General features: G+C 42.2%; 1 protein-coding gene across 1 annotated transcript; it reads right to left on the reverse strand.

Annotated features, from left to right (window-relative positions):
• Positions 1-14,747: 14,747 nt before the first annotated feature.
• LOC133363372 (polycystin family receptor for egg jelly-like) lies at positions 14,748-23,443 on the reverse strand. Its single transcript, XM_061582768.1, has 2 exons — positions 23,112-23,443; positions 14,748-22,365 (listed from the first exon to the last, which is right to left on the reverse strand). Exons 1-2 carry the CDS (start codon positions 23,441-23,443, stop codon positions 14,748-14,750), a joined length of 7,950 nt encoding a protein of 2,649 aa, XP_061438752.1.
• Positions 23,444-24,684: the final 1,241 nt, after the last annotated feature.

Genomic DNA, 24,684 nt, shown 5'->3' on the forward strand with positions numbered 1-24,684 from the left:
AACAGACTCACATAGTCAGACCAATGAGAGGGGTCAATAATTTAGGCAATAGACTGTTGGACTGTTGGATGGATGAGAGAATGTGAAACAATGGCAGACCAGAAAAGTTAACCACAGAAGTCAAGGAGAGACATGACCTGGGCACTGAGCAGTTTTTGCTGAAGAGACAGAAAGGAAGAGAGTGAGGAAGTGAGGTGAATAGTGGTAACAAGAGATGAAGTTCTTAGCCTATTAGACAAAATAAAAACTGGCATATTGCTGGGTCAGGATGGCATCAAAGAACTCAAATGTGAAATTGCTAATCGCCTAACAACAATTGTAACCTTTTTCTCAGATCCACCTACATTCTTGAGGACTGGAAAATGGCCATTGTAACATCAGTTTTTAAAAAGGTATCCAGGGGGAATCCTGGAAATTACAGGCTGGTTAGCTTAACGTCTGTTCCAAGAAAGCATTGTTAAAATTAAAATAACCAAGCATATAGAAGAATAAGCCTTAGTGAAGCAGAACCAGCATGGCTTCTGCAAAGATTCCTGTTTCCTGACTCCTAACTGAGCAGAGCAGAGGGAGCTGTCTCAGTTGGTCCACAGGTGAGGACATATAAGCAAGCCAGCTTTCAGAGAGCAAGTGAACAGAGTGAGCGAACAGGGAGAGAAAACAGGAGTTGACAGGGGAGGTCAAGGGGGAGATCCCTAAAAAAAAATTCTCCTTGTACAGCAGACCGCATACCAGTGGGACTCTCAAGTTTACCCTGAAGTAGGACAGGACAAAGCACAGGCCACTCCAGAACAAGTAGTCAGAAACAAAAGGTAGAAGAGAATATGAATGAGAAGGATACTCCAGTGGTTGTGACCTGCAAGATGTGTGCCATGTTTGTTTTCTTGCCTGAGAACAACATGGCGTACACATGCAACAAGTGCAAGCTCGTGGCACTGTTGGAAGAAAAAGTGTGGGTTGCCACACTGAGGACTACAAGAGAAGATGAAGAGTTCTTAGACAGAACACTGGAACAACAGCAGCAAAGAGAAGTGGAGGTGGAAGAGCAACAGCATGTGGTAGCAGAAGAGGAGGCTGCTTTGGAGAGGAGCAATGAAGTGGAGGAAACTCTGTGGGAAAGGGTGAAAGTTAGGAGCAGAAGAGCTAGAAGATACCCTTCACCAGTGGAACTATGGAACTGCTTTCAACCACTCGACGATGAGACTGGAGGACAGCCTGTGGTGGAAGAATTACAGGAGACCCCGTGCGACAACAAGGAAGAGGCTGAAGCTCAATTAAGCAGGGGCAATGAAACCACGTCCCACAACAAGAAAAGTACTAGTAGTGGGAGACTCCCTACTGCATGGGATCGAAACCCAAGTATGCCGAGAAGATCCGTGGACTCGCCAGGTATGATGTCTACTAGGAGGACGGATTAGAGATGTGACGGAAAGGTTGCCATCACTCATCAAGCCCACCGACAGGTATCCCTTTCTCCTCATCCAAGTGGGAACAAATGATACTGCAAAATGAAGCAATGAAGGAATCGCATCAGACTTTGAAGCTCTGGGAAGGAAACTCAAGGACTTTGGGGCCCAGATAGTTTTTTCATCCATCCTTACAGTACTTAGAAGAGGAGTAGAAAGGGAAAGAAAAATACTCTGTGTGAATGAACGGCTATGAAGGGTGGTGCCGATGTGAGAGATTTGGATTCTGGGACCACGGGCTATGCTTCCTGGAAGATGGACTGCTGACAAGTGATGGGTTGCATCTCACAAGGACTGGGAAGAATGTGTTTGGCCACAGCATGGAGAAGTTCATCAAGAGGGCTTTAAACTGAGGGGGAGGGAGATGTAAACTTGGTGGTAACGACTGATGAAGGCTTGTGCACAGTAACGGGAACAGAGAGATAGGTTCTAATAGGGCCCAGTAACAGTCCCCAGAAAAATGTAGTAAGGAAGCCAAGCCACAAATCACATGGCCTTCGATGTCTGTATACTAATGCGCAGAGCATGGGAAACAAGCAGGACGAACTTGAAATCTTAATATAGGAGGGTAATTACGACTTGATAGGTATAACTGAAACTTGGTGGGATGACTTCCATGACTGGAATACAGCAATTGAAGGATACAACTTGTTCAAAAAGAACAGAAGGAATAAAAAGGGAGGTGGAGTCAAGCTATATGTTAAAAATATATATCTCTGCACAGAAATACAGGAAGATGAGCTTGGTAGCTCCACCGAGGGTATGTGGATTAAAATTAATGGGGCAAGTAATAAAAGGAATGTGGTGCTTGGAGTCTACTACCGACCACCCAATCAAGGAAAATACAAGAATGTAACTTTTGAAAAGCAGATTGCCAAATTTTTGAGGAGGCATGATGTAGTAGTAATGATGTAGTTGTAGATAACTTCCTCCTACAGAAAGTGGAGAAAGCAACCAGAGGATCAGCTATCCTGGACTTGCCAGGTAAGTATCTGATCTGCATTAATGCTTATCTCCCTCCCAGTACAAACCTACCTGGTGATGACTCTAATTTATGGGCTAGGATGGAGGAATCCCTATCTCAGCTGGAGACTAAGTTCCCAAATGATAGAATTCTCCTATGTGGAGACCTGAATGCCAGAATAGGCAACATTTGGCCATATAAATCTCTAACTTCTAACTATGATCCCCTAATACAAGATACTTTCCAGTATGTAGGCTTGCAAGATACAAAGTCCAAACAGGGTCCCCAGCTAATCGAATTAGCATCACTTCACTCTTTGGAAATTTTAAATGGCTCTCATCTAGATTCCTCTAAAGGCTCATTTACTTATTGGACACCACATGGAGCTAGTCTCATTGATTACATCTTAGTGTCCCACAAGCTTTTAGGGGATATCATTGACTTTACAATAGAACCTCGAATTGAAAGTGATCATTTCCCGCTCCTTTTAAGATTGAAGTTCTCTACTGATCACAATATGCATTTCTCCCCCTCTCGGGCTACCCAAAATGCAGAGAAAAGAATCCCTTGGTCTGAGAGGATTAGATCTATTTGCGAATCTCTGTTTAAGTCTAATACATTTCAATTACTACGTCAGTCAGTCTTGGATGATTCTTATGATTCTATACTAGCCTTTCAATCCATCCTTTCAAATCTTAGACCTTACTTAACTCAATACAATAAGGGCCCTTTTAGTATTATTAATACACATTCTTGGTTTGACCAGGACTGTAGAGTAGCGAAAAGACATCTTAAATCTTCTCTTTCGCTTTTTCTCAACTTTAAGTCACAGCAAATCTACTTGGCCTATAAAATAGTAAAGGCTTCCTATAGATGCCTTTTAAAGGGGAAAAAAGCTGAGTTTGCTGAATGTTCTTGGCTGCGTTTATTTAAAGCAACATTTGGAAACCAGGAACGTCGTTTTTGGCAATTAGTTAAATCTGGGTCCTCTTCTATCAATTATTCCCAGGTTGCACAGATTCCGCTAGCTGACTGGCATACCCATTTTAAAAAATTATATTTTTCATCCATATCCTCAGAAATTATTCCTATCAATTTGAATAATCTGATTCTGCCATCTTGGCTCCCAGTAACAGTGACAGAAATCAAAACCTTGATTAATTCGCTGAAATTTGGAAAAGCTCCTGGTGAAGACTTCCTCCCGCCAGAAATTTTTAAACATTTCTCCGATTGGTGGGCTCCTCTCCTAGCGCGTTTATTTACTAAAATCAATGTTTCAGGGGATATTCCAGAAGGTTGGAGAAATAATATTATCATCCCTATATATAAGAAAGGTGATCCATCTGCCCCCTCAAACTATCGACCAATTAGTTTATTGAATGTAGTTTCTAAAATATACAGTAAATTTCTCCTTAATAAACTAAATGACTGGGTCGATTTTCATCAAATAATTCATCCCGAACAAATTGGATTCCGAAAAGGGTCTTCATCTACGGACCATTGCCTGACTCTCTACTTTTTAGCGAGACAGAGTATAGTCGGTCCTACAAAACATTTGTACACGGCTTTTGTAGATCTAGCCGCTGCATTTGATTCGGTTGACCGGCACCTTTTATGGTCTAAGTTGCATGATTTGAACATTGATCCGCGCTTGCTTCACCTTATTAGAGCTCTTCATACCAACACTATTGCTTATGTAAGAGACGGCCGTACAGGAGCTCTATCAGAACCAATTAAGGTGGAGAAGGGAGTCAAACAAGGCTGTCTATTAGCCCCCCTTCTCTTCAATCTGTTTTTGAATAATGTTATTCCTACCCTTTCTGGCCTGCAATTTTATTCACCATCAATTGGCTGTAGAAAAGTATCAATTTTACTTTATGCTGATGATATGGTCCTTCTGTCCCTCTTGGTCTTCGGAGGCTATTAAGCAGTTTACAATCCTATTGCTCTAAAGAAAGTTTAAACATTAATTACGACAAAACTAACATATTAGTTTTCGGCAAGAGATATAAAGGACATCGCTGGCAGATGGCTGGTAAACAGTTAGCCCAGATTCGTGCATATAAATATCTGGGAATATATTTCTCTGACACTTTGTCATGGAAGACTCATTTACAATATATTAAATCCACAGCTGCTAAAACAATTGGAGCCATTTTAAAATTTTACTGCACCTCTGGAGGTAATCAGATTCTACCAGCCCTAAAAAATTTTAAAGCCAAAGTGGTTCCCCAGATTTTGTTTGGGGCTTCGGTATGGGGTTGGGAAAATAATATCATAAAGTTATTAGAACCTATACAAAATGACTTTCTCAGGCGTATTTTGTTTTTGCCAAAAGGATCATCAGCAGCTATGTTACGATCAGAGCCCAGTCTTCCACCTCTGTCTGCTCGAATACATATTGTTCTTATGAAGTTTCTGAAATCTTTACAGGCTCCTCAGGATAGTAAATTATTAAAATTATGCACAGACCATCCCCTGGCCACTAAAATGTGGAAGAGCAATTTAGCAGATTTGATCCATAACTATCACATTTCATTTGAGGAATTCAATTCGCTCTCTAATAATAAACGACTCCGAGAAGCAATTGTTCTCCATTCCCTAAAAGTTGATAGATGATCTCTTATTAACTCAAAGGTTGCCCCTTGGTTCTGGAGGTTTAAGTTAGACTCCCAATGTTCACTTTATCTTATATCCCCTCTCCCATTGGCCTTGCGACACGCTTTTACAGCGCTACGTTTTTTTACTTTGCCAAATGCTGACAGAGAGGGCAGGTTTTCTGAAGTTCCCAAAGACCAAAGGCTATGTCTCTGTGGATCCCTTGTGTCGGAAGATCTTCGTCACATACTGTTCTTTTGCCCACTCTATAATAACCCACGATATAGATTCCTCAGGAATTGGATTGATAATAATCGGATGAATACAATTGAGGATAAAATAAAAATGTTAATGTCTGACTTTAACCCTGAGGTAACATATAACGTTTCACTGTTTTCCATAGCTGCTCGCAACTTAAGGGCCAATTTAAAAAAATTACAAATGCTCAATGCTTTCCCTTTAGATAGTAACTGAGTCAATTTATACTTCTTCTTAATTTTATTCCTGGTGCTGTTATTATTATTGTCTTGATTGTATGGTTTTAAAATTTTGTAATTTGATCGTTTATGCTTTTTGGAATGCTATAGGCCTTCGGCCTCGCAATCCAATAAACTTGAACTTGAACTATCCTGGACTTGATTCTAACCAATAGAGATGATTTGGTGGATGAAGTGGCAGTTACGGGAACTCTGGGGGAAAGTGACCACACTATACTTGAATTCTTGATTTTAACAGAAGCAAAAGCTGAGAGTAGCCATACGCGCACCCTGGACTTCAGGAAAGATGATTTTAATAACCTCAGATCAATTTTAAGGACGGTTCCATGGCAAGTGACCCTAATCAAGGAAAAGGAGTCCAAGATAGGTGAGAGTTTCTAAAAAAGGAAATTCTAAAAGCACAATGGCAAGCAATTCCAACAAGGAAAAAAGGGGGGAAACAGCAGCAGAAGCCAATGTAGCATCACAAAAAGCTTAGAACTGACATGAAAACAAAAAAGGACACATGCAGGAAGTGGAAAGAAGGCCAGGCCACAAAGGAAGAGTACAGGCAAGTATCACAGAATTGCCAGGATGGTGTCAGGAAGGCTAAAGCTGAGAATGAGCTGAGGCTAGCAAGGGATGCTAAAAGCAACAAAAAAGCTTTCTTCAGGTACGTCCATAGTAAAAGACAGAGAAAGGAAATGGTGGCACAGCTACTCAGTGAGGATGGCAAAATGATAACAGATGACAAAGAAAAGGCAGAAATGCTCAATTCCTACTTTGGCTCAGTCTTCTCCCAAAAAAGGGTCTATGACCCTCCTGGGAAACATGAAGTAGAAGGGGCAGGATTGGAGCTTGAAATTGATAGACAAACGATCAAGGAATACCTAATCACTTTGAACAAGTTCAAATCGGCAGGGCCTGATAAACTGCATCCTAGTATTGAAAGAATTGGCTGAAGAACTCTCAGAACTGCTGTCTATTATCTTTACGAAATCATGGAGGACTGGTGAAGTGCCGGATGACTGGAGGAGAGCTAATGTTGTCCCTATCTTCAAAAAGGGCAAAAAGGAGGAACAGGGGAACTACAGACCAGTCAGCCTAACATCAATCCCTGGAAAAACTCTGGAGAAGATTATAAAGCAGTCAATCTGTAAGCACCTTGAAAACAATGCAGTGATTACTAGGAGCCAACATGGATGTATGAAGAAGAAATCCTGCCAAACTAATCTTACCTCATTTTTTGATCGGGTAACCTCCCTTGTAGACTGTGGGAATGCTGTGGACATAATATATCTCAACTTCAGCAAAGCTTTTGACAAAATGCCCCATGATATTCTGATTAGGAAGCTAGCTAAATGTGGGCTGGATGGAACAACTATCAGGTGGATCCACAGCTGGCTTGAGAATAGTACTCAAAGAGTGCTTATCAATGGTTCCTTCTCAAACTGGGTGGAAGTAATGAGTGGGGTACCACAGGGCTCGGTCCTGGGTAGGCTTGCCAGGTCTCCGGCAATCTGCCGGAGAGTCTGGCAAAAGGGGGCCGTGTCCGGCCTCTGGCTATACTTCAGTTTAAAAGGTGGATCTCCGGCTTTTTATTGGCCCCCTCAGCCACGCATGCGCGATTGACCACGCATACGTTGGGCTGTGGCTGGCCGACTTCCGCTCTTTACAATTTCAGGCAGGCAGGCCGTAGGCAGGACTTGAGCAGCCGACACAGTGAGGGAGGGACTCCTCCAGCAGCAGCCCCTGTCCGCTCCCGCCACCACCCACAGAGAGAACATACAGGTGGCCAGGGCCCGGGCGTGTGAGGGTGATCTGATGGCCCATGGGTGGGTGGAGGCGAGCGGTGGCAGCAGCAGAGACTAGGCTGGGCCGGCCTGGCTCTGTCTTTCTTAGCCCCGGCCGGCCCGGAGCCAGTTCCCTGCCCTGGGACTCAGGCTGCTGAAGTCTCTGGTGGGGGGGGGATCGCGATCGCGGCCACGGCCCTGGCCGCAGCCGCTGCCATGGGTGGACTGAGGCGAGTGGTGGGGTGGCAGTGGAGCCCAGGCTGGGCCGGCTCCCTCTTAGCCCCGGCCAAGACGGGGGCCGGGGCCCATCCCATGCGGCTTGCGGCCTGCCTGGCAGCCTCAGCGCAGGAGCCGTGGAGGGCAGGCTGGGGCGGCTCCTCCTCCTTAGTCCAGCCGGTTCTCCAGCTCCAGAAAGGACGGCCAGCCGCTTCACCCCTCCTGCTGTTGGCGCCGCTGGGGGGGCCCATCGCGGCCGCTGCCGCCCAGGGGTGCCCACAGCAGGAGGGGTGAAGCCGGTGGCCATCCTTTCCAGAGCAGAGGAACCGGCTCCGGGGCTAAAAAGGAGCCGGCCCGGCCTGCCCTCCATGGCTCCTGCTGAGGCTGACAAGCCGCGACGCCCGTCTCCTAGCAATCGCTGCCGAGACAGGGCCGATGCGGAGGCCTGCAGGCTCAGCCTCAGCAGGAGCCGTGGAGGGCAGGCTGGGCCGGCTCCTCCTCCTTAGTCCAGCCGGTTCGGAGGTAGGCTGACCGGCCCACTTCTGGTACGTCTGTTAAGGAAGCGTGCTGAAAGGCTTTGAGGGCCTGTTTGGATGTCACACTCTCGCACCTGCAACTCTTTAACTTAATCTCAGGTGCTTGAAGCGCTGTTTATTGAAATAACTTTGCACATGCTCGGCGATACTGTCTTTACTTCTTCATTTCTGGGCTGAGCCGTGGTGGTGAAAGCATGTTTCTTGGGGTATTACTGTGCTTGACCCTTGCCTTAAACTAAAATTGGGGATTTGTTAGCTCGGGGCTGCCTCCATACAAATACATGGGCCATAAGAAGAGTAGAGTTAAGGGCAGAAAGGATTTGTTTCTGCAGGACTCCTGTGTTCTTCTCTCCTCTTTGTGTTACTGTGTGTTTTTAAGTGCTTCCATCCTCCAGGGACTTAATTATTTCTTGCCAGGTTAGATTTAAATCTGGCTGTAGAATTCCCCACTTTAGCTTCATATCTGAATTCATGTATTAAACTTTGCAAGACAGTCTATAGTCTGTGTTTTCTTCTCCCCTTCTTTTTTTTAAAAAAAGCTTTCTGTTATCTGTTGCTGTCTGCAAACCCTGAATGATGACAGCATGTGTACTACCAGCTGTCAGATGTTCAATATTATCAAAACAGAAAGAAACTGGCCTGTTTGAAAGCTGCATTTTTATAGAGCCATAATTTTATTAGAGCAATATGGCTTTGGCAACATTCCCCCACCCCTTTTTTTCTTATTTTTTAATTGCGGTTTCTACATACTTTAACCATAAAAAAGTAAATTGAACGATCTTTTTCTGGTCTAAAGTTAATTGTTGGCGAGTTAAAAGTACATCTTTAAGTCTGCAGGCTAGCACATAGGATGACATACACCTCAATCCTCTCCACTTTTATTCAAAAGTAGTTGTTACATATGGTTACAACCTTAGTATTGGGCATTGTAATAAAACATCCCAAAACATGATGATACACTGCTTCTTGAACAATTTGTTCATTGACCAGGGAAGGAAGGAGTCAGTTTACTTACCTGCCATGTGATCCCACTGAGTTTCACCATACTCCAAACTAGGTGGAATCCATGTTAAATGAAGAGTAATGTTGAGTTCAGCTTCAGCATCCCCCACCATGGTCAATGTATGTGCCCTACTTTTGTCTCTTGCATGATGTAGTTCCAAAAGTCTCAGAAGGTAGACTTGTTTAGACAACTATACTGGTTAATTGTGAGACTGACACTACTATAAAAGCTGTCAAATGCTCATTGTTGATAAACCATATTCAATTTCTTTAGTAATTTTTGTCTAATAATAACTTTTGCTTATAAATTGTTTTAAATTTTTTAAATTGTGTTTTAAATTGTTTTTAAAAGATGTGTTTTAAATTTGTATATTTGTTTTTAATGTTTTTAGTTACTGTAAACCTCCCAGAGAGCTTCGGCTGTTGATGGACTTTTTGATGAACTTTGCCTGGTTAAAAAGTTTGTGCCTGAGGTCAGAACATCTGATCTTCCTCTGGATGAGAAATGGGTGCAGTTGCTAAAGAGCATCAGAACAAGAATTCTGGTGAAGGTTGTCAGTGCAGTGTTTGCCATCCCAGTAAGCAATGCTTTCGTGGAGAGAGCGTTTTCACTAATGGGCAATGTATGGACTGACAACAGGAACCGTATGTTACCTTCCCTTGTTAAAGCAGAGCTTTGTGTCAAATTAAACTTTGGCATGAACTGTGCTGAGTTTTTTAAATATGTGAAGGAAGAACAAAGGTTGCTTAAAGCTTGTGTTTCAAATGAGAAGTACAAATTCTAAACTCAGCCTGTTTAGTTATTTAACACCAGTTCCTACAGTGAAAGCACCTTGTTCATTCTTTCTGTTTTTCTTTTATAAAGAGTAATACTGTTTATAATGTTTATAATGGTTGAAAACATCCCTTGGATGTCATCCACTTCTCTTTTGTAAGAGAGATAAATGTCTAAAACCAGCTGCAATTTCATTGCTTCAGTGGGTCTCTACTCTAGTTGGGACTAGATTGATTGGTGATGTAACCTGCCTTTGTTCTCTTAAAGATAGTGTTTGTTAATAAAAAAATTGTTTGTAACCTGGTGCTATTGGTTTTATTTCTGTCACATTTTTACCTTTACCTTAATACTAGAGGTAATTGTATAATTGTATAATTGTGATTGCCAACTGCTTGCCTAGAATGCCCTCCCTTGTCCTTAACATGGCTGCAACCGTATCTACTCAGAAGTAAGTCCTATTTAGTTCAGATCTTGTAAGTTCAGGTCTGTGGCTTCCTTTATGGAATCAATCCATCTCTTGTTTGGCCTTCCTCTTTTTGTACTCCCTTCTGTTTTTCCCAGCATTATTGTCTTTTCTAGTGAATCGTGTCTTCTCATTACATGTCCAAAGTATGATAACCTCAGTTTCATCATTTTAGCTTCTAGTGATAGTTCTGGTTTAATTTGTTCGGACACCCAATTATTTGTCTGTTTTGCCTAGAATGTCCTCCCTTGTCCTTAACATGGCTGCAACCGTATCTACTCAGAAGTAAGTCCTATTGAGTTCTATGGGGTTTAGTTCCTTAATAAGCATGTTTACAGTTGCTGCCTTCAGGGGCATCTATCTGTGCTCCCATCTAACATCTCTGCAACACTAAACTCCTTTCTTCCAATAATGGCCAAGTCTGAGGGCACGTAAACCCTTCTTGCCAGAAGCAAGTAAACTAGAAGGCATCAGAACTGCACCTCCCAAGAAATGTCCCTAATGTCCTAGTAAGAGTTCTACCTAGAAGTTGAAGGGTTACGCTGACCCTTTGGTATGTGTTGCTGTGGTTGGTATGGTATTGCATTTAGGGAAGCATCACTGTCTTTTTTCATTTTCTGTTTGCATTTCATGTACCTTTGACCCTCCTCCCTTACATCCATAGAAGCAACAACAGTGGTTCCATGTGGTCAACTAAACCCCTAAAACCCATTGATGATGTGCCTTGTTGGTTGCATGATGGTTTGTTTTTTGCCCACTAATGGTAAAAGAGAATTCACATATTTGAAAGTGTGGCTGCAGTTGTTGTTCCCAAGCTGCTGCCTGTGAAGGTAGACCAAACCATGGGTGTTTTTTCTCTGTCAATTATTACTCACTGGAATTGGATTGGCTGTCCAAGTGAGTTTATAGCACCCCACAGAGTAGACAGAAAGGGTAGAGAATCTTCTTTCTCTTACACATTTCTCAGACCTCTTTCTGAAGTGAAGGGTCAAATCTGTAAAGAAGTTTGGAGCAGCCACATTAAAAGATAAGGGCAGGGCATTCCAGGCAGGGGGTTGTCAACCCTGCTTGGATATGGATGTCTTTGCAGAGGATCCCTAGTCAAGCATTACTAACAGCACAATCCAAACTATCTACTCAGAAGTAAGTCCTGTTGAGTTCTATGGGGCTTAGTTCCTTAATAAGCATGTTTATAATTGCTGCCTTCAGGAGCATCCATCTGTGCTCCCATCTAACATCTCTGCAACACTGAGCTTCTTTCTTCCAATAATGGCCTGGCCTGAGGGCACGTAAACCCTTCTTGCCAGAAGCAAGGAAGCTAGATTAAATGTTCCCTAAAGGTGTTGAACTGTGACTTGGGAGACCAGGGTTCAAATCCCCACACAGCCATGAAGCTCACTGGGTGACCTTGGGCCAGTCACTGCCTCTCAGACTCAGAGGAAGGCAATAGTAAACCACCTCTGTCTGAATACTGCTTACCATGAAGACCCTATCTGGGATCAACTTGAAGGCAGTCCATTTCCATTTTGCATCACCCTAAGCTTGTGAGAAAGAATGACCTTATTTTACACCCTATTTTAGGTAAGATTTCTATTTTAATCTCCAGAGAATTTTTTTTGAATGGCATGCTCCAAGCAACTGTGGTTGATACAATGTATCATGCTTAATGATATCACTAGGGCCCGCCCCGTGATGTCACTAGGGCCCGCCCCGTGATGTCACTAGGGCCTGCCCCGTGACGTCACTAGGGCCCACCCCCATTTTCTCAGGTTTTTGGATGGCTCCGACCTGGCAACCCTAGTCCTGGGCCCAGTGCACTTCAACATTTTTATTAATGACTTGGATGAGGAGGTACACAGCATGCTTATCAAATTTGCAGATGATACAAAATCTGGGTGATGTACAACATAGGCATACAATACATAGACATTAAAAATCTAAAAACAGTGAAGATAAAATCTAACCCAGGAACAGTATTAACACCTTAAACTAACATGTTTATTATGGCATAAGCTTTTCTGGACTCCAGTCTACTTCACCAGATGCATCATTCTTGGTAATCCATGGAAGTTTGAAGTACTTTGAAGTACTACTGGACTATCATTTCATTTCTCTACCCTTTTGATTGAAAGTGTACCAGAATAACATACCCAGTAGCATACGAAGATCCCATGGCAAAGAGGCAGCATTTTAAATTAGGTCTCTAGATCTTCTGATGAGATTTTTTTTTTTTTAAAAGGGTAAAGGTTCTTGCCAGTTGGCTTATTAAGAAGGAGAATGTGGCATCATGAATGTTAAAATAAAGTTTCCAAGGATTGCAAAGAAGGTTGCTGACGATCCACAAAATACATATTTTTTCCAAAGCTTTTCCTGTTTAGCTTTGCAGGATTTTGCCATTTAACAGCAGGCAGGGAGCCACTAGGAGTTTTGGAGGGTCCACCAGTCCCTGTTTCCTTACCACATTTTCATGTTGCTTCATTTCCACAGATTCCATTCTTTGTTCACATAACTAATTTAGAGACTTAGGGAGGAGGCAGCTGGGGTTGGTCTCTCGCTCTTTTAATGGCCCTAGAGAGGGACAAATACAGAGCAATACCATTCATACCTGGGTGCAGTCATGCAACAGAACATCCAAATCTTATCATCACTTTAGCTGCTTCATGTGCCTCTTACCACTCTGCCATTAGGTAGTACAGTATAAACATCTGCAGTTCTCCTGAGGGAAGGGAGAAAAGAGCGCCCAGACAGGCAATGGACCAAGCCCTCAGATGGAAGAATCAAAGGTAATGAGGACTGAGGGTGGGGGCAGTCTAAGCCTCCCCAGAGGAATACTGTGTGCCAGATGGAGAGAAGCTGCCTTAAAGCCATTCTGTTTGATTAATGAGGAACCTTCTCAGTTGAAAGGTGGCGCAGAAATAAAATAAAAGAAATAAATACAATATGGGGGGAAATAGTTAAAAGTCGTAACATCAAACAAAAGTTAATGAAACCTGTAGAATTTATTCAGATCAGCAGAAAAATTTGGAATATTTCAGTTTTTAACTCTGAAAGGATGCGTACTATAGTTTTGTTTTTAAAAGTCACTTTAACTTAAAAGTAGCTTATATATCAAGCAAATATTGTACAATAACAGTAGAGGTCTTAAGAAAAATATATGAATAAAAACACCTCTGACTGCATATAATAATTATCTGATGCTAACAAGGTTGGTGTGAAACTAAGGCATCTGGATGCAGTCAAAGGAAACTGGCTTCCTGGGAAACAATAATATTTGAGTTTAAAACTCAGATAAGAAAGTGTGCTTATTGCACAGCTGCTCTATAAACCAAACCAGTACAGATAGAGATATAATTAAAGCATTTCTGTTCCATTGCCACCAATCCTTTCTGCACGTTATCTTGTAAATCATACTGTAGTGAATCCTGCCTGCTGGGTTCTATTATCACCGAACTTTATTTGGAAAACTTTCAAGCTGATGAGGTAAACTTGTAGTAGGGATACAGATTGAATAAGCAATGCCAATAGGTATGAAGAAGCAACAGACTGAATAAGTAATTAAAAAGTAAAGGTGTCCCCGCACTTATAGTGCGAGTCGTTTCCGACTCTTAGGGTGACGTCTTGCGACATTTACTAGGCACACTGTTTTTTTTATATGGGGTGGGATTGCCAGTTCCTTTCCTGGCCTTTCTTTACCCCCCAGCATATGCCGGGTACTCATTTTACCGACCACGGATGGATGGAAGGCTGAGTGGACCTCGACCCTTTTTACTGGAGATTCAACTTCCTCCTTCCGTTGGAATCGAACTCCGACCGTGAGCAGAGCTTCAGCTGCGTTACGGCCGCTTACTTCTCTGCGCCACGGAGGGTCTTTGCAAATAAGCAATAACCACTGGTAAAAATAATATGTTGACTACAATTCAACAGCAAGTATCAAAAGCATATCCAAGGCTTCCCAATCATACCAGAAGCTAGTTTACCGCAAACCAAGTATCTCCTTTCCATCTCTGATAGTGCAACCCAGTTGTACATGTACTTCTTTAAACTGCAGCCACTATCCTTTTCTAATCTTTTTGGAGGTTCTCGCTCCTGTGCAAAAACATGTGTGCCCTGAAGATTTTCTGAAAGGAGGTATCAGTGTATATTAAGAATGTATACATGCACTTACGGTTTCCTGCAATTCAGCCCACTTGACTGGTGAAAAGTACTTCAGTCACTAGCATAGACATGTGACAGAAGTGAAAGCATTGTTTGGCTATTTCAAATAATTGTGGAAATCAGTAGAAGGAAGTGTGATGCATATCAGAAATGGAACCATATATTGATTGAAAGATGGTTGCTAATTTACCTTAATACCATATTAGGGTATTTAAATAATATAACAATACAATATTTCAGGGAAATATTGCCAAAATTAATCAATTTCTTAATTCTTCTCAAATGGAAAAGTAAGCTATTTACCACTTATTCTTTTTTATTTTTAAACGGTTGCATGTTACATTTTCTGTGTTTTCCATATAGCACAGTGTTTAAAATGCTGGTTTCAGTTGTGGGCCGGATACGAGTGGTGGCCAAAATCCAGGCACGGTAGATCTTCTGGACCACAAAATACATCATTTCAGCTTCATTTGAAGGTTCTTCATAGACAAGTTGCTTCACCTCCATATAAGCAGAGATCATGATAGCTTGAATTAAATTGATAAAAACACAAACCATCACAAACATAAAGGAAGGTAAAAAAAACCCTGCCAGAAACCTAGCAGATTTAAATTCACTGCCCCTAAATGCTAAGGCACAATAAGATAAAACAGTAGTAAATGAATAAAGCAGAGTACGATATTTCCGTTCATGTTGGCCAAAACCTAGATACCCAACTGACATATATGCAAAAAAAAAAATGGCCCCTCCTATAGACAAGTTAGCAATTGTAGGAAGAGCTGCAAACAAGGATTTTTGGGCCAGGCGAACATCAAACATAAATCTGAGATACCGGTACGTTTTCAAAACTAGGAGAAAACCCAATAATGCCTTAGTTATTCTGAGAACCTGATCAAATTGAGAAGCTGCATGGAAGGGAATGAATAGTTCTTGATTGTACAAATAAAATTGCATTAAGTCAAAAGCAAGCTTAAATCTGGATATAATTAGCACCAGATATAATACGCAGATTGTCTTTATTCCAAAGTTAATTAAGTTGGCAGCTGTTTTTATGTACTTCAGTCTTTCTTGACGCAACATGCGGTATTCATCAACAATATAAATTATGAGCATATATACAATGCCTAAAAAGAAAAAAAATTGTCTGGTGGTTTGGTCAGCTAGAAGGGGGAGCTTGTAAGAATGAACTGACACACTACTGTTAAGAGGGCCAATATATGAAAATTCAAATAAGACAGAAATACTGCAAAACAGATCTGCATCTGGATTAAAAGTGGTCAGTTCTATAATAACTACCCAGGTCCTGCGATCAAGCCAACTTTTCATTTCCAAAGCTTCCAGTCTTTCTGTTGAATTTATTTGTGGTTCTTCTGGGAAAAAATAAAAGCTGTACCCTCTGGATGGATATCTGTTTAATTCTCCATGTGAGTCATATTCCCACTGATCAATGCTTTGTTCGTAAGTAAAGCCTAAAAAACTAGTGGGATTGGAAACAGAACTATTGACCGGGATTGACCATGATCCAAGGTAGTCAGTTTGATCTTCTGGATCAATTCCATATTGGTTTTGACAATGACTATCTGTCACAAATGTATTGGTTAAGCCATGTGGATAGACACATTTCACTTCAGAATGTTTAGCTCTTATTTGCCGCATTCTGGGCAACCCAAGAACTTTGGACCAGGTTTCTGAAAGATAGGTTGGCTGATGGTCATTGTGTATCAATGGCAGAAAGACACTTTTCACCCATCTGTAAATATCCTCTATTGCATGTACTTTGGATAAACCGAGAGAAAATTTCTTATGCATAGCTTGATTGTAATAAAAGCTACTGTTAGTTTCCGTAGGGTGAGTAGTAGTTAAAATTAAATATAAGAAGACAAAGTGACCAATCATATTCTTTACAAAAATATAACCTAGATTCTTAACATTCTGTCTCTTTCTTAATATTATAAGCTCTTCCTCTTCGATTGGCTGGTATTGCTTTGAAGCTCTAAGTTTGACAAGGTGATCATGTAACTGTGTCATCTCATTTGCAGGCATAGTTCTGCCATTATACTTAATATCTTGGTATCTTGACCATGGGATGTTTTCACAGGATTTTGCAGAAATCGTGTTCCAGGATGCAAAAATAATGATCTTTAAGGTCTCAAGGAAAAACACACTTAGACAAAATGATGTAATGGATGCTATTAACCACTCAAAGGATGTTTTGGTGGTATAGGACCAGCCAAGTGATATGATGGAGAATGAGAACACACCGGATATGAAAAACACAAAACACCAAGGGATGTATGCAACCCACCAGGAAGGCTGTGGTTTCTGTATTTTATCAGAAAATGTTTCCTTTGCTGCTGCAAAATTATTACTGAAATTAGTGTCTATGTGTGGGCATTGCTGGGACTTCATCGTGGAAAGTGGAGCATCTTTTATTTTGCCCTCTTTACAAAGGTTTTCAGACAAAATGGGGGGGTTTTCTTCTTGCTGAGCTTCGGCTGTGTTACATGTTGAAGGCTTTTTTGATGAATGCTTAAACAAGGTTATCAGAATTAATTGCACAGGAAGGGAAATCAAAGCACTTCCGATTCCCATTGTTATAGATCTCAAATACTGTAGTCCTGCTGAATAAATATGTTGAACGTTCTCAGTACTGAAGAATATAGCGTTAAACATCAGGGAGCTTAACAGCACTGCTAAGCAACAAGACAGCCTGCGAAATCTGTTGAAAGAGCTATCTACTGCATGAACAAAGACAGATAGCCACAGATGGCTACTGAGCAAGTCATTGCTAACAGTAATTAAAAAATAATCAGTTTTGCTTAAGGGTTTATTTGGGTTTGTAACAGCAAATGACCTTTCAATTTGGCAGTCATCTTTACCAAGATCTAACCATTTTCTACACATGAACAGCCATGACTGTTTAGTGTCCATGTTTTGTACTTTGACTCGGCTTAAGAACCAATTAGAATCAAAGCCAGAATTATTGTGCCAGACATGAAGAGAAAAAATGTTTCCTAAGTCATTCTTAGTAGTTAAGAAAAAGGTGTCAATGGATCCTCGGTGGAGGATATCTGGGAACTGTGGATGCTTTAATTTATGCACATCACTGCCCCCATTTTGGCCAATCAGTTCAATGAAGACATCGGCTTTGGTGCCTGCTCTCAAACGACTTCCTGTGTATATTGTAACTAGATACCTCATCTTGTGAAAGGGATCATTGTCTGCCAGATCTATGATTTGGTCCCTCATACCACCTTTATCTGTTCTTATGAGCCAAACAGCCAAGGAGATGTAGATTATGAAAATAGCAAGAACTGTCAATCCTGTCACAGGGTTTTGATCATATGGAGCTAGAAGGAACATTTTCATATCAACTTGATTGGGGAATAAAAGTACTTTGCCAGCCAAAAATTGGATGCCAAGTCCTGAAGCACTTGATGACCTGCGGTTGGCTGTTCGTGTGTTTCGCTCTTTTGCTTTGCAGATGCAATGTATCTTGGAATAGGTAGTCTGAGGGCCAAGGCTGCAAGTCCCTTCTTTCCACTGGTTCTGAATTCCATCCACATATAGGCAGGCTGCTGCAAAAACAGCAATTCGAACTATCCTTGTGGTTTGGTCTCTAACAATTGGGCGTGATTGTAAGACAATAGAGATGTTCAGTCTGTCTGCTCTACTGCTCTGGAATGGGGACCAAAGCAATGATTGAGGAAGACAAAGGATATATGGAGCGTTAACTGCACAGTCGCTGATATTAGTATCCATTTCCATCGGGGTTGGAGCACTGTAATGGGAAGCAGTATATACAGTTACAGGAGGATGACTGATGTTGAGACCTAGGTATATAAATACCTGGAAAGTAATATTTATTTTAGACACAATCTGGATAAAAATATATTTGGAACTCCTTGTTACTTCAAAATTAAAGCCACCAGTTGTTTTACGGAGCTTTTTGTCCGGTCCTATTGTCAAGTCAAAGATGGCCTCATCTTTTCTAGCCATGATCATTTCAACTACATCAGGGGTGATACTGATTATGTCACCGTTATTTTTGGTTCCTGTCATTTTGAATCCAGTCACCATTGTGCCAATATCTTCTGTGTACCGCAACCATGGAAAAGGATTTCTGTCAAATTCATAAAGAACAGTGGAAACCACAGCATCTACCTGTAATTCGACATGATGACTTTTCTTCAGTTTGGGATAAAAGCAGTTCCGGCAATATTTTCTGTTAGAGAAAGTTCCAGATACATCCCACTTCTCATCTTTCCATAAATGGATGGTCCAGTTTTTGGCCTCCATGATAGTTTCATGTTCCCCAGGGACTTTACCTTTTAAGACTAGGTTAGCTAATATTTCTGTCACTGAAATGGTTTCTTTAACAGCGTTGACATTGACATTTCCATGGTCCAAGAGAGAAGCACTCAACACATTGGACAACCCTGTCAGAATGCCATTGCCAAGGATCTCTGCTTCCTTAGAACCTAAATCTTTGTCCCTGTGTCTTTTTAGAGCTTCACTGGCCTCTTTTAGTTTTCTGACTGCAAGCAGTTGTGATTCCCTGTTTATTTCAATGGTTTCATGTGTTATCTGACAAATACTCAAAATCACTTGGTTTATTTTTGGGGCATCAGTTGTAGGTATCTCTGTAGTCATATTAAGAAGGATTTGCCTCAAATCAGTTTTAGAACCTTGATTGGTTGGTGAAGTCTCAATGTTATTTAATACAGAGGCCACCATATATACAAAATAACCTATTTTAAAGTAATCTTTAGTGACAAGCAAATATGTCATAGGGGCAGTCGGTCCACTGATTAAATCATGCAGATCAATGTGAACAACTTCAGTTGATTTATTTTTTCTTTGATCAAGCACAGTTGCTTCTAAAGTTACTTGAGAACATGCTCCAAGGGCATCATACACTTGAACATATATAATTAAGGTAGAGTTCTGAGATGGTATACCGATTGGGAGAAAAGACTGAGGTGTTTTATACTCATGACCAGCATACACTAATATTCCCAAAGTACTACTCTCTATTGAAGATATAGTACTGATTTTAATTTGATCTGATGCTGCTATTACTTTATATGTAAGAGGTCCATTTTTGTCTTCAAATCCACTGCAGTGAATAATGAATTTTGTTAAGAATGCCATACCTATCTTTGGATTAAGGACACATTTTCCTATCTGAGGTGGGCTATTAACATAAAAAGAATACTCATAGATAGCTGACTGTCCTTTTTTTGTGATGACTTTCAGACTAAGGGTATATGACTGCTCTGCCATGGATACAAATGCAAAAGCATTTATACGTAGATATGGATTGGACCTTCCAGTTGTAGTCTTGGAAGACCAGTCAAAACTTATTTCATTAGACTCTGCTGAGTGTAGTGACCAGTAATAGAGAGATTTGCTAGTTCTGCAATTTAGACATTTACCAGAAAGACAAAATCTTTCTGTTGGAATTACTGACCTACCACAATTTTCAATACATGTAACATTTAGGATTAGGGTAGAGTGATATTGTACTTGTACTGCTTGTTCAGTCTGAGCTGTTCTGCTACCATTTTGAACCACCAGGCGAAAATAGTACACATTATTTCCTTGAAGTGTTTTAGGTTGCACTGTTTGAACTGGAACAGAGGATGTTATCCATTTCAAATCTATCTGATCTGGATGACATTTCGCATTTTCAGTAAGTGTCATTGATGCATAGTCTGTTTTTTGTTTGGTGCAATACCAAGTAAATGACCATCCTTGAGAGGGTTGGACTGCCTCCCCATTATAGTAAGCAGATCCATTGAGTGTCCATTCATCAAAAAATCCAACTGTCCGGATACTCCCTCCAGCAATGAAAGCCACCAAGGTATCCAATCCAATCTTGACAAATACTGAATCAGATGCTTCCATGCTCTCCCATGTATCCAAGGAGACTAATTTCATGGTAAAATTAAAGAGATATAAGCCAGCATCTAAACTAGTACGAGGAACCTTTAAGATGATGAAATTTCTTTTTCCAATACCAGGTGGATTAAAAGGTTTTGACCAATCTGGTGCCGTCGTCATATCTGGGACTTTATAGATGTTCCAAATGACATCTGTTTGTTTAGGGCCTGAACAATTTATATGTGTATCAGCAGCCAGAGTAAATTCTGTTCCGTGAGTATAATATATCATGCGTTGAGAAGCATCAGCCCTCTGGATACTAGTTTCTATAACAGAACAGGATTTTTTATGGCAAGCAACTCTGGATTTGATGACCTTTGAAGCATAAGCATTCACTGTGGCTTTTAAAATAGACAGTATAAGTCTATTTCCAGTGCATTTCACTTTTGCTACAAAGCCAGTGAATAGGGAAGGGTTGAAAGGTAAGACAGAGTCAGGAATGAATTGGATTGCATTTCTGATGTGATTTATGTAGGCAAAAGTATAGTTCTGAACTGGGTCCTCGCCTCTTGAATCAAAAAGCAGCAGGTTGAAGGTCCACTCGCACTGCAGCAGAGGATGTTGCACAGGAATAAACCACACAATATAGACCAAACTTTTATCAGGAGAATGCCCATTGAAAACGTGGACTTCTATATCTTTTTCTCCTAGAGCCTTGAACAGAGTCTCTTTCCGGTTCAGATATACATGCATGCTGAACTTGAGCAATTGTAGCTGCATGAATTCAACAATGATCAAGTAACAGAGGCTCTGCTGCTGGTAAAAGATATAGTGGGAACTGAAGCCCTCCCTAGTGGCAGTGGTAGCAGTGCCTTCCTGAGTAGAATAGTACAGTCCTAGTGTATGGCTAAAAATGTAGGTGCCCATTTTGGTTTTCTGTGGATTGAGGGTGAGGTAAGTTGAGGCTGCACCGCTTGTTCTGAAAATCAAAGTTTCATTTGAGAAATCTAGTTTTCCTGCCAACTCTCCAGACATCCTCTCAATGGTACGAAAGTAGATATTGGCCACCACCTTCTCTCTGGAATTTTGTGATTTGGGTGCAGCACAGAAATCACTTTGCAGAGCAAAAGGGTTATAATTGTAGGAGTGAGACCACCCTCTTGTACCATGCATGTCTAATAGTTTATAAGCTACTATTCCTTGGCTGAGTTGTAGAAGACTCCATGAAAGGCTGAGTGTCCCATGTGGGTGGCTCAGCGATTTGGAATTTACACTAAAGACATGTAACAGGGTAGGTTCCACATAAAAGTCCAGGCTAAGGCTGATCCGAGGTCCATTCTGAACACTGATTGAAGCAGTGTAGAATCCACGGTGGGGATAGCGCACAGTCAAGTGGTAGCTATAGTAGGATGCACAGACTTGGTGCAATTCTGCATTAGGGTAGCCAGTGGATGGAGGTGGCTCACTGTGCTGATTGCTGGGAATAAGTAGGTCTGCAGGACTGCCCCCTTGACTCCTAAAGTGATAGCTCCATGTGGCACTCTTAAAACGTGCACACCAGCCCAGGTGCACTGGCTGCCATTCAAAAACTGGGAGGGTGTGTGGCCAGAGCAGGAAGAGACGGACATCCTGCCCAGAAACCTCAATGCTCAGGTTGTGGTGAAAGCACAAGGGTGCAGGGCATAAAGTTGATGTACACTGTACTATGATCCGACTATAAGTCCATGGTGGATGAGGACCTTCCCCTGGCAGGCCTGGACCCAACATCAGTTGGCCAGACCAGCGATCTGTACTGTTTACCAGGATGGAATCTCTGTACCATCGGCAATCAGGAGGGGGTTGTAAGTCTGTCTCTTCCTTTTGATAATTTACTCCTTGCACTCTTGAGTAGTTCATCTCAATGTATCCATCCCACAGACATGAAACCTGGAGTTCATTGTCTTGACGTTGATAAACACGGTTTTTTGGCTTTGAGCAAGTGACTAACAATGGTGGTGGCAGGAGATCAAGGGGAACTGCTGCTTGGTATTGGGAGCAACTTGAACAGTAGAAGAGGAAGAAAAGACACAAAAGGCTCTGCATCTTCCTGACCCATTAGTAACAGCTGTCTCCTAGCAACAACAGGGATCACAGAGATTCTGGATGGATTCTAGAATCTTTCCACTGTTGCCTTGGGCAACTCAAGACCATTTTCAAAACAGTCACATTCTTTAACCTTTTCTCTGGCTGGACTCTCCTCTTCTTAGACTTTGCGTGATTTGTATGAACTTCTGTTATTACCATGTTGGCTGGATGTATTTGTTACCTTTTAATAGATAATGTTTGGTAGCACTTTAATTTTGAAAATGCAATGACTAGAAATATGAAGTCTGAGTGATCATTTCCTAGAATTATATTCCATCTCAATAACATGTCTCCTTACATTACATATATATGTACGTATGGACTGAATCCCTTAAGGATGCTTTCCCAATTGTGCTTACAGTGATGCTTAAAGATTTGTTTATATATTGAATAGAATGTAACACGTTTCCTAGACTCTGGGCCCGTCCAAACTCACCCGGATAATCCACATTTTCCACATTCACTTTGTGCTTGGATAGTCCCCATTTCAGCTGTTTCTTCGTTTTTTCAATGTAAAGAAATCCGCTCTTTTTCTGCCCACACATTAAACACGTTATTTTCATTTTTCCCCAAAGCCCCACCTTTTATTCCACCCCTGTGAGGCAATTGGTCCACAAAATATGATGTGTGCTCTCCCCCCTTGCACCCAAGCACACTAACGTGCAGGCGCTTGGACGCAAGAGCGCGAAATTTGAATTTGCTGTTGGTTGCAGTTGGGGCAGACTGGCACTCAGCAAGCTCATGCCCAAGCTGCCCACCCCAGCAGGGCTGAGGACGGAGCGGGCCGCCAGCAGGTTGCCCTGGACTGCTGTGAGATGCAGATGCCTCTCACACCATCCAACACCACAATTTCCCACCCACTGAGCCTCCAGCAAAGCCCAGGGCGTCCCCTTGGAAGCAGCTGCCAGCATGCGCAGCTCGTGCCTTCCTTGCCACTTGCCACTCCAGAGCGCGGCTGGCCGGGGTGTGTATCTCCAGGTGCCTCTGACCATCCACGGAGATTGTGGGTGGTGCAAGGGATCAGCGCTTGTAATGGCTGGGTGAATCCCCCCCGTAGCCCCTGGGCTCATTCACTGCAGGGTTCAGCCCCGGAGCAGTCGGCTGCAGGAATGCTGCCTCCAAGGGAAGCAAACAGCCTCCCGGCAGGTGGCCACTCTGGGCTCGAGCAGGGAATGCGGGCAAACAGCCCCGCGCCATTCTCCTCTGGCAGCTGGTGCATCGGACTCTGCCGAGCACGCAGCTGTGTCAATCTGCGCTGAAGCACCCAGCACAGGCTTTGCGGTGTTCCCTCTGACAAAAGAAACATGCAAACCACTTATATGCCAATAATTCTTGTATTTTTGTTTGCTTGTATTTGCGATATTTCGCAAAAGCGAATGTATGTGTTTTTGCCTTTATGCATATTAAACTTTCTGGAGATACACATGGCTGGCAACTCCAATTATTTCTCCAGAACTGCAAGTAATGACGTGTCATGTCTAGGAAGGTAGACCACCAGTCTCTATGGTGGTGGGTGGCCGAGACACTCTAGCAAAAAACATGCGGTTGTCAATAGGACGCCGAGCACTTCTCCCTCCCAGTGAGAGAGGAAAACCATTCCAAAATTGTTCTTGGTGAAGCTGCACCAGCAACAAAAATTGTTGCTGGCTCTGGCAAGGAGCTTCCTTTCTCTGAAGAACAGGGATGTGCCTGAACAGTGACTTTGGTTCATTTAATTCTGGGCTGTTTGCTAAAGAGGGAAGCAATGCATAAGGGGAGGTATTGGCACACTGAGGAGCTGCTACTACTTCCCTCTTTTGTAAAGAATGCCAGGAAAGCTGAACGTTTAATGGGGAGCACCCCCCTTCTTACAGCACCAACTTTCGTGGGGTAGCACGGCAGCTTTGTGACTCTGTATTTGCGCACACTCACCCAGTTGCATTCTCGATTCAAACGACTAAAAGCTGATTTCTTCAAAGCTGTCCGTGTACCTTTGATTCCCCCCCCCAAATGTCCAACAAATCGAATACCTCCCAGGAACGCCAGCTGGGACCTCTGGCTCTACTACAAAGTTCCTGACCCCCAACATCCGGAGAGACAAGCCCTTGCTGTTCCATCCTCTGTTTTTTGAATTGGCTTTCCCCATCTCTCTGTCCCCCTCCTTTCCTTTCTCTTTACTCCTCTTGGATGCAGTTCACCACAAGCAGGACAGCCTTTCCTGGTAGATGTGTTCTTTCTCCCCTACCTAGAACGT

The sequence above is a fragment of the Rhineura floridana genome, chromosome 8, assembly GCF_030035675.1.
Source record: "Rhineura floridana isolate rRhiFlo1 chromosome 8, rRhiFlo1.hap2, whole genome shotgun sequence".
In the NCBI taxonomy this organism is placed as follows: Eukaryota; Metazoa; Chordata; class Lepidosauria; order Squamata; family Rhineuridae; genus Rhineura; species Rhineura floridana.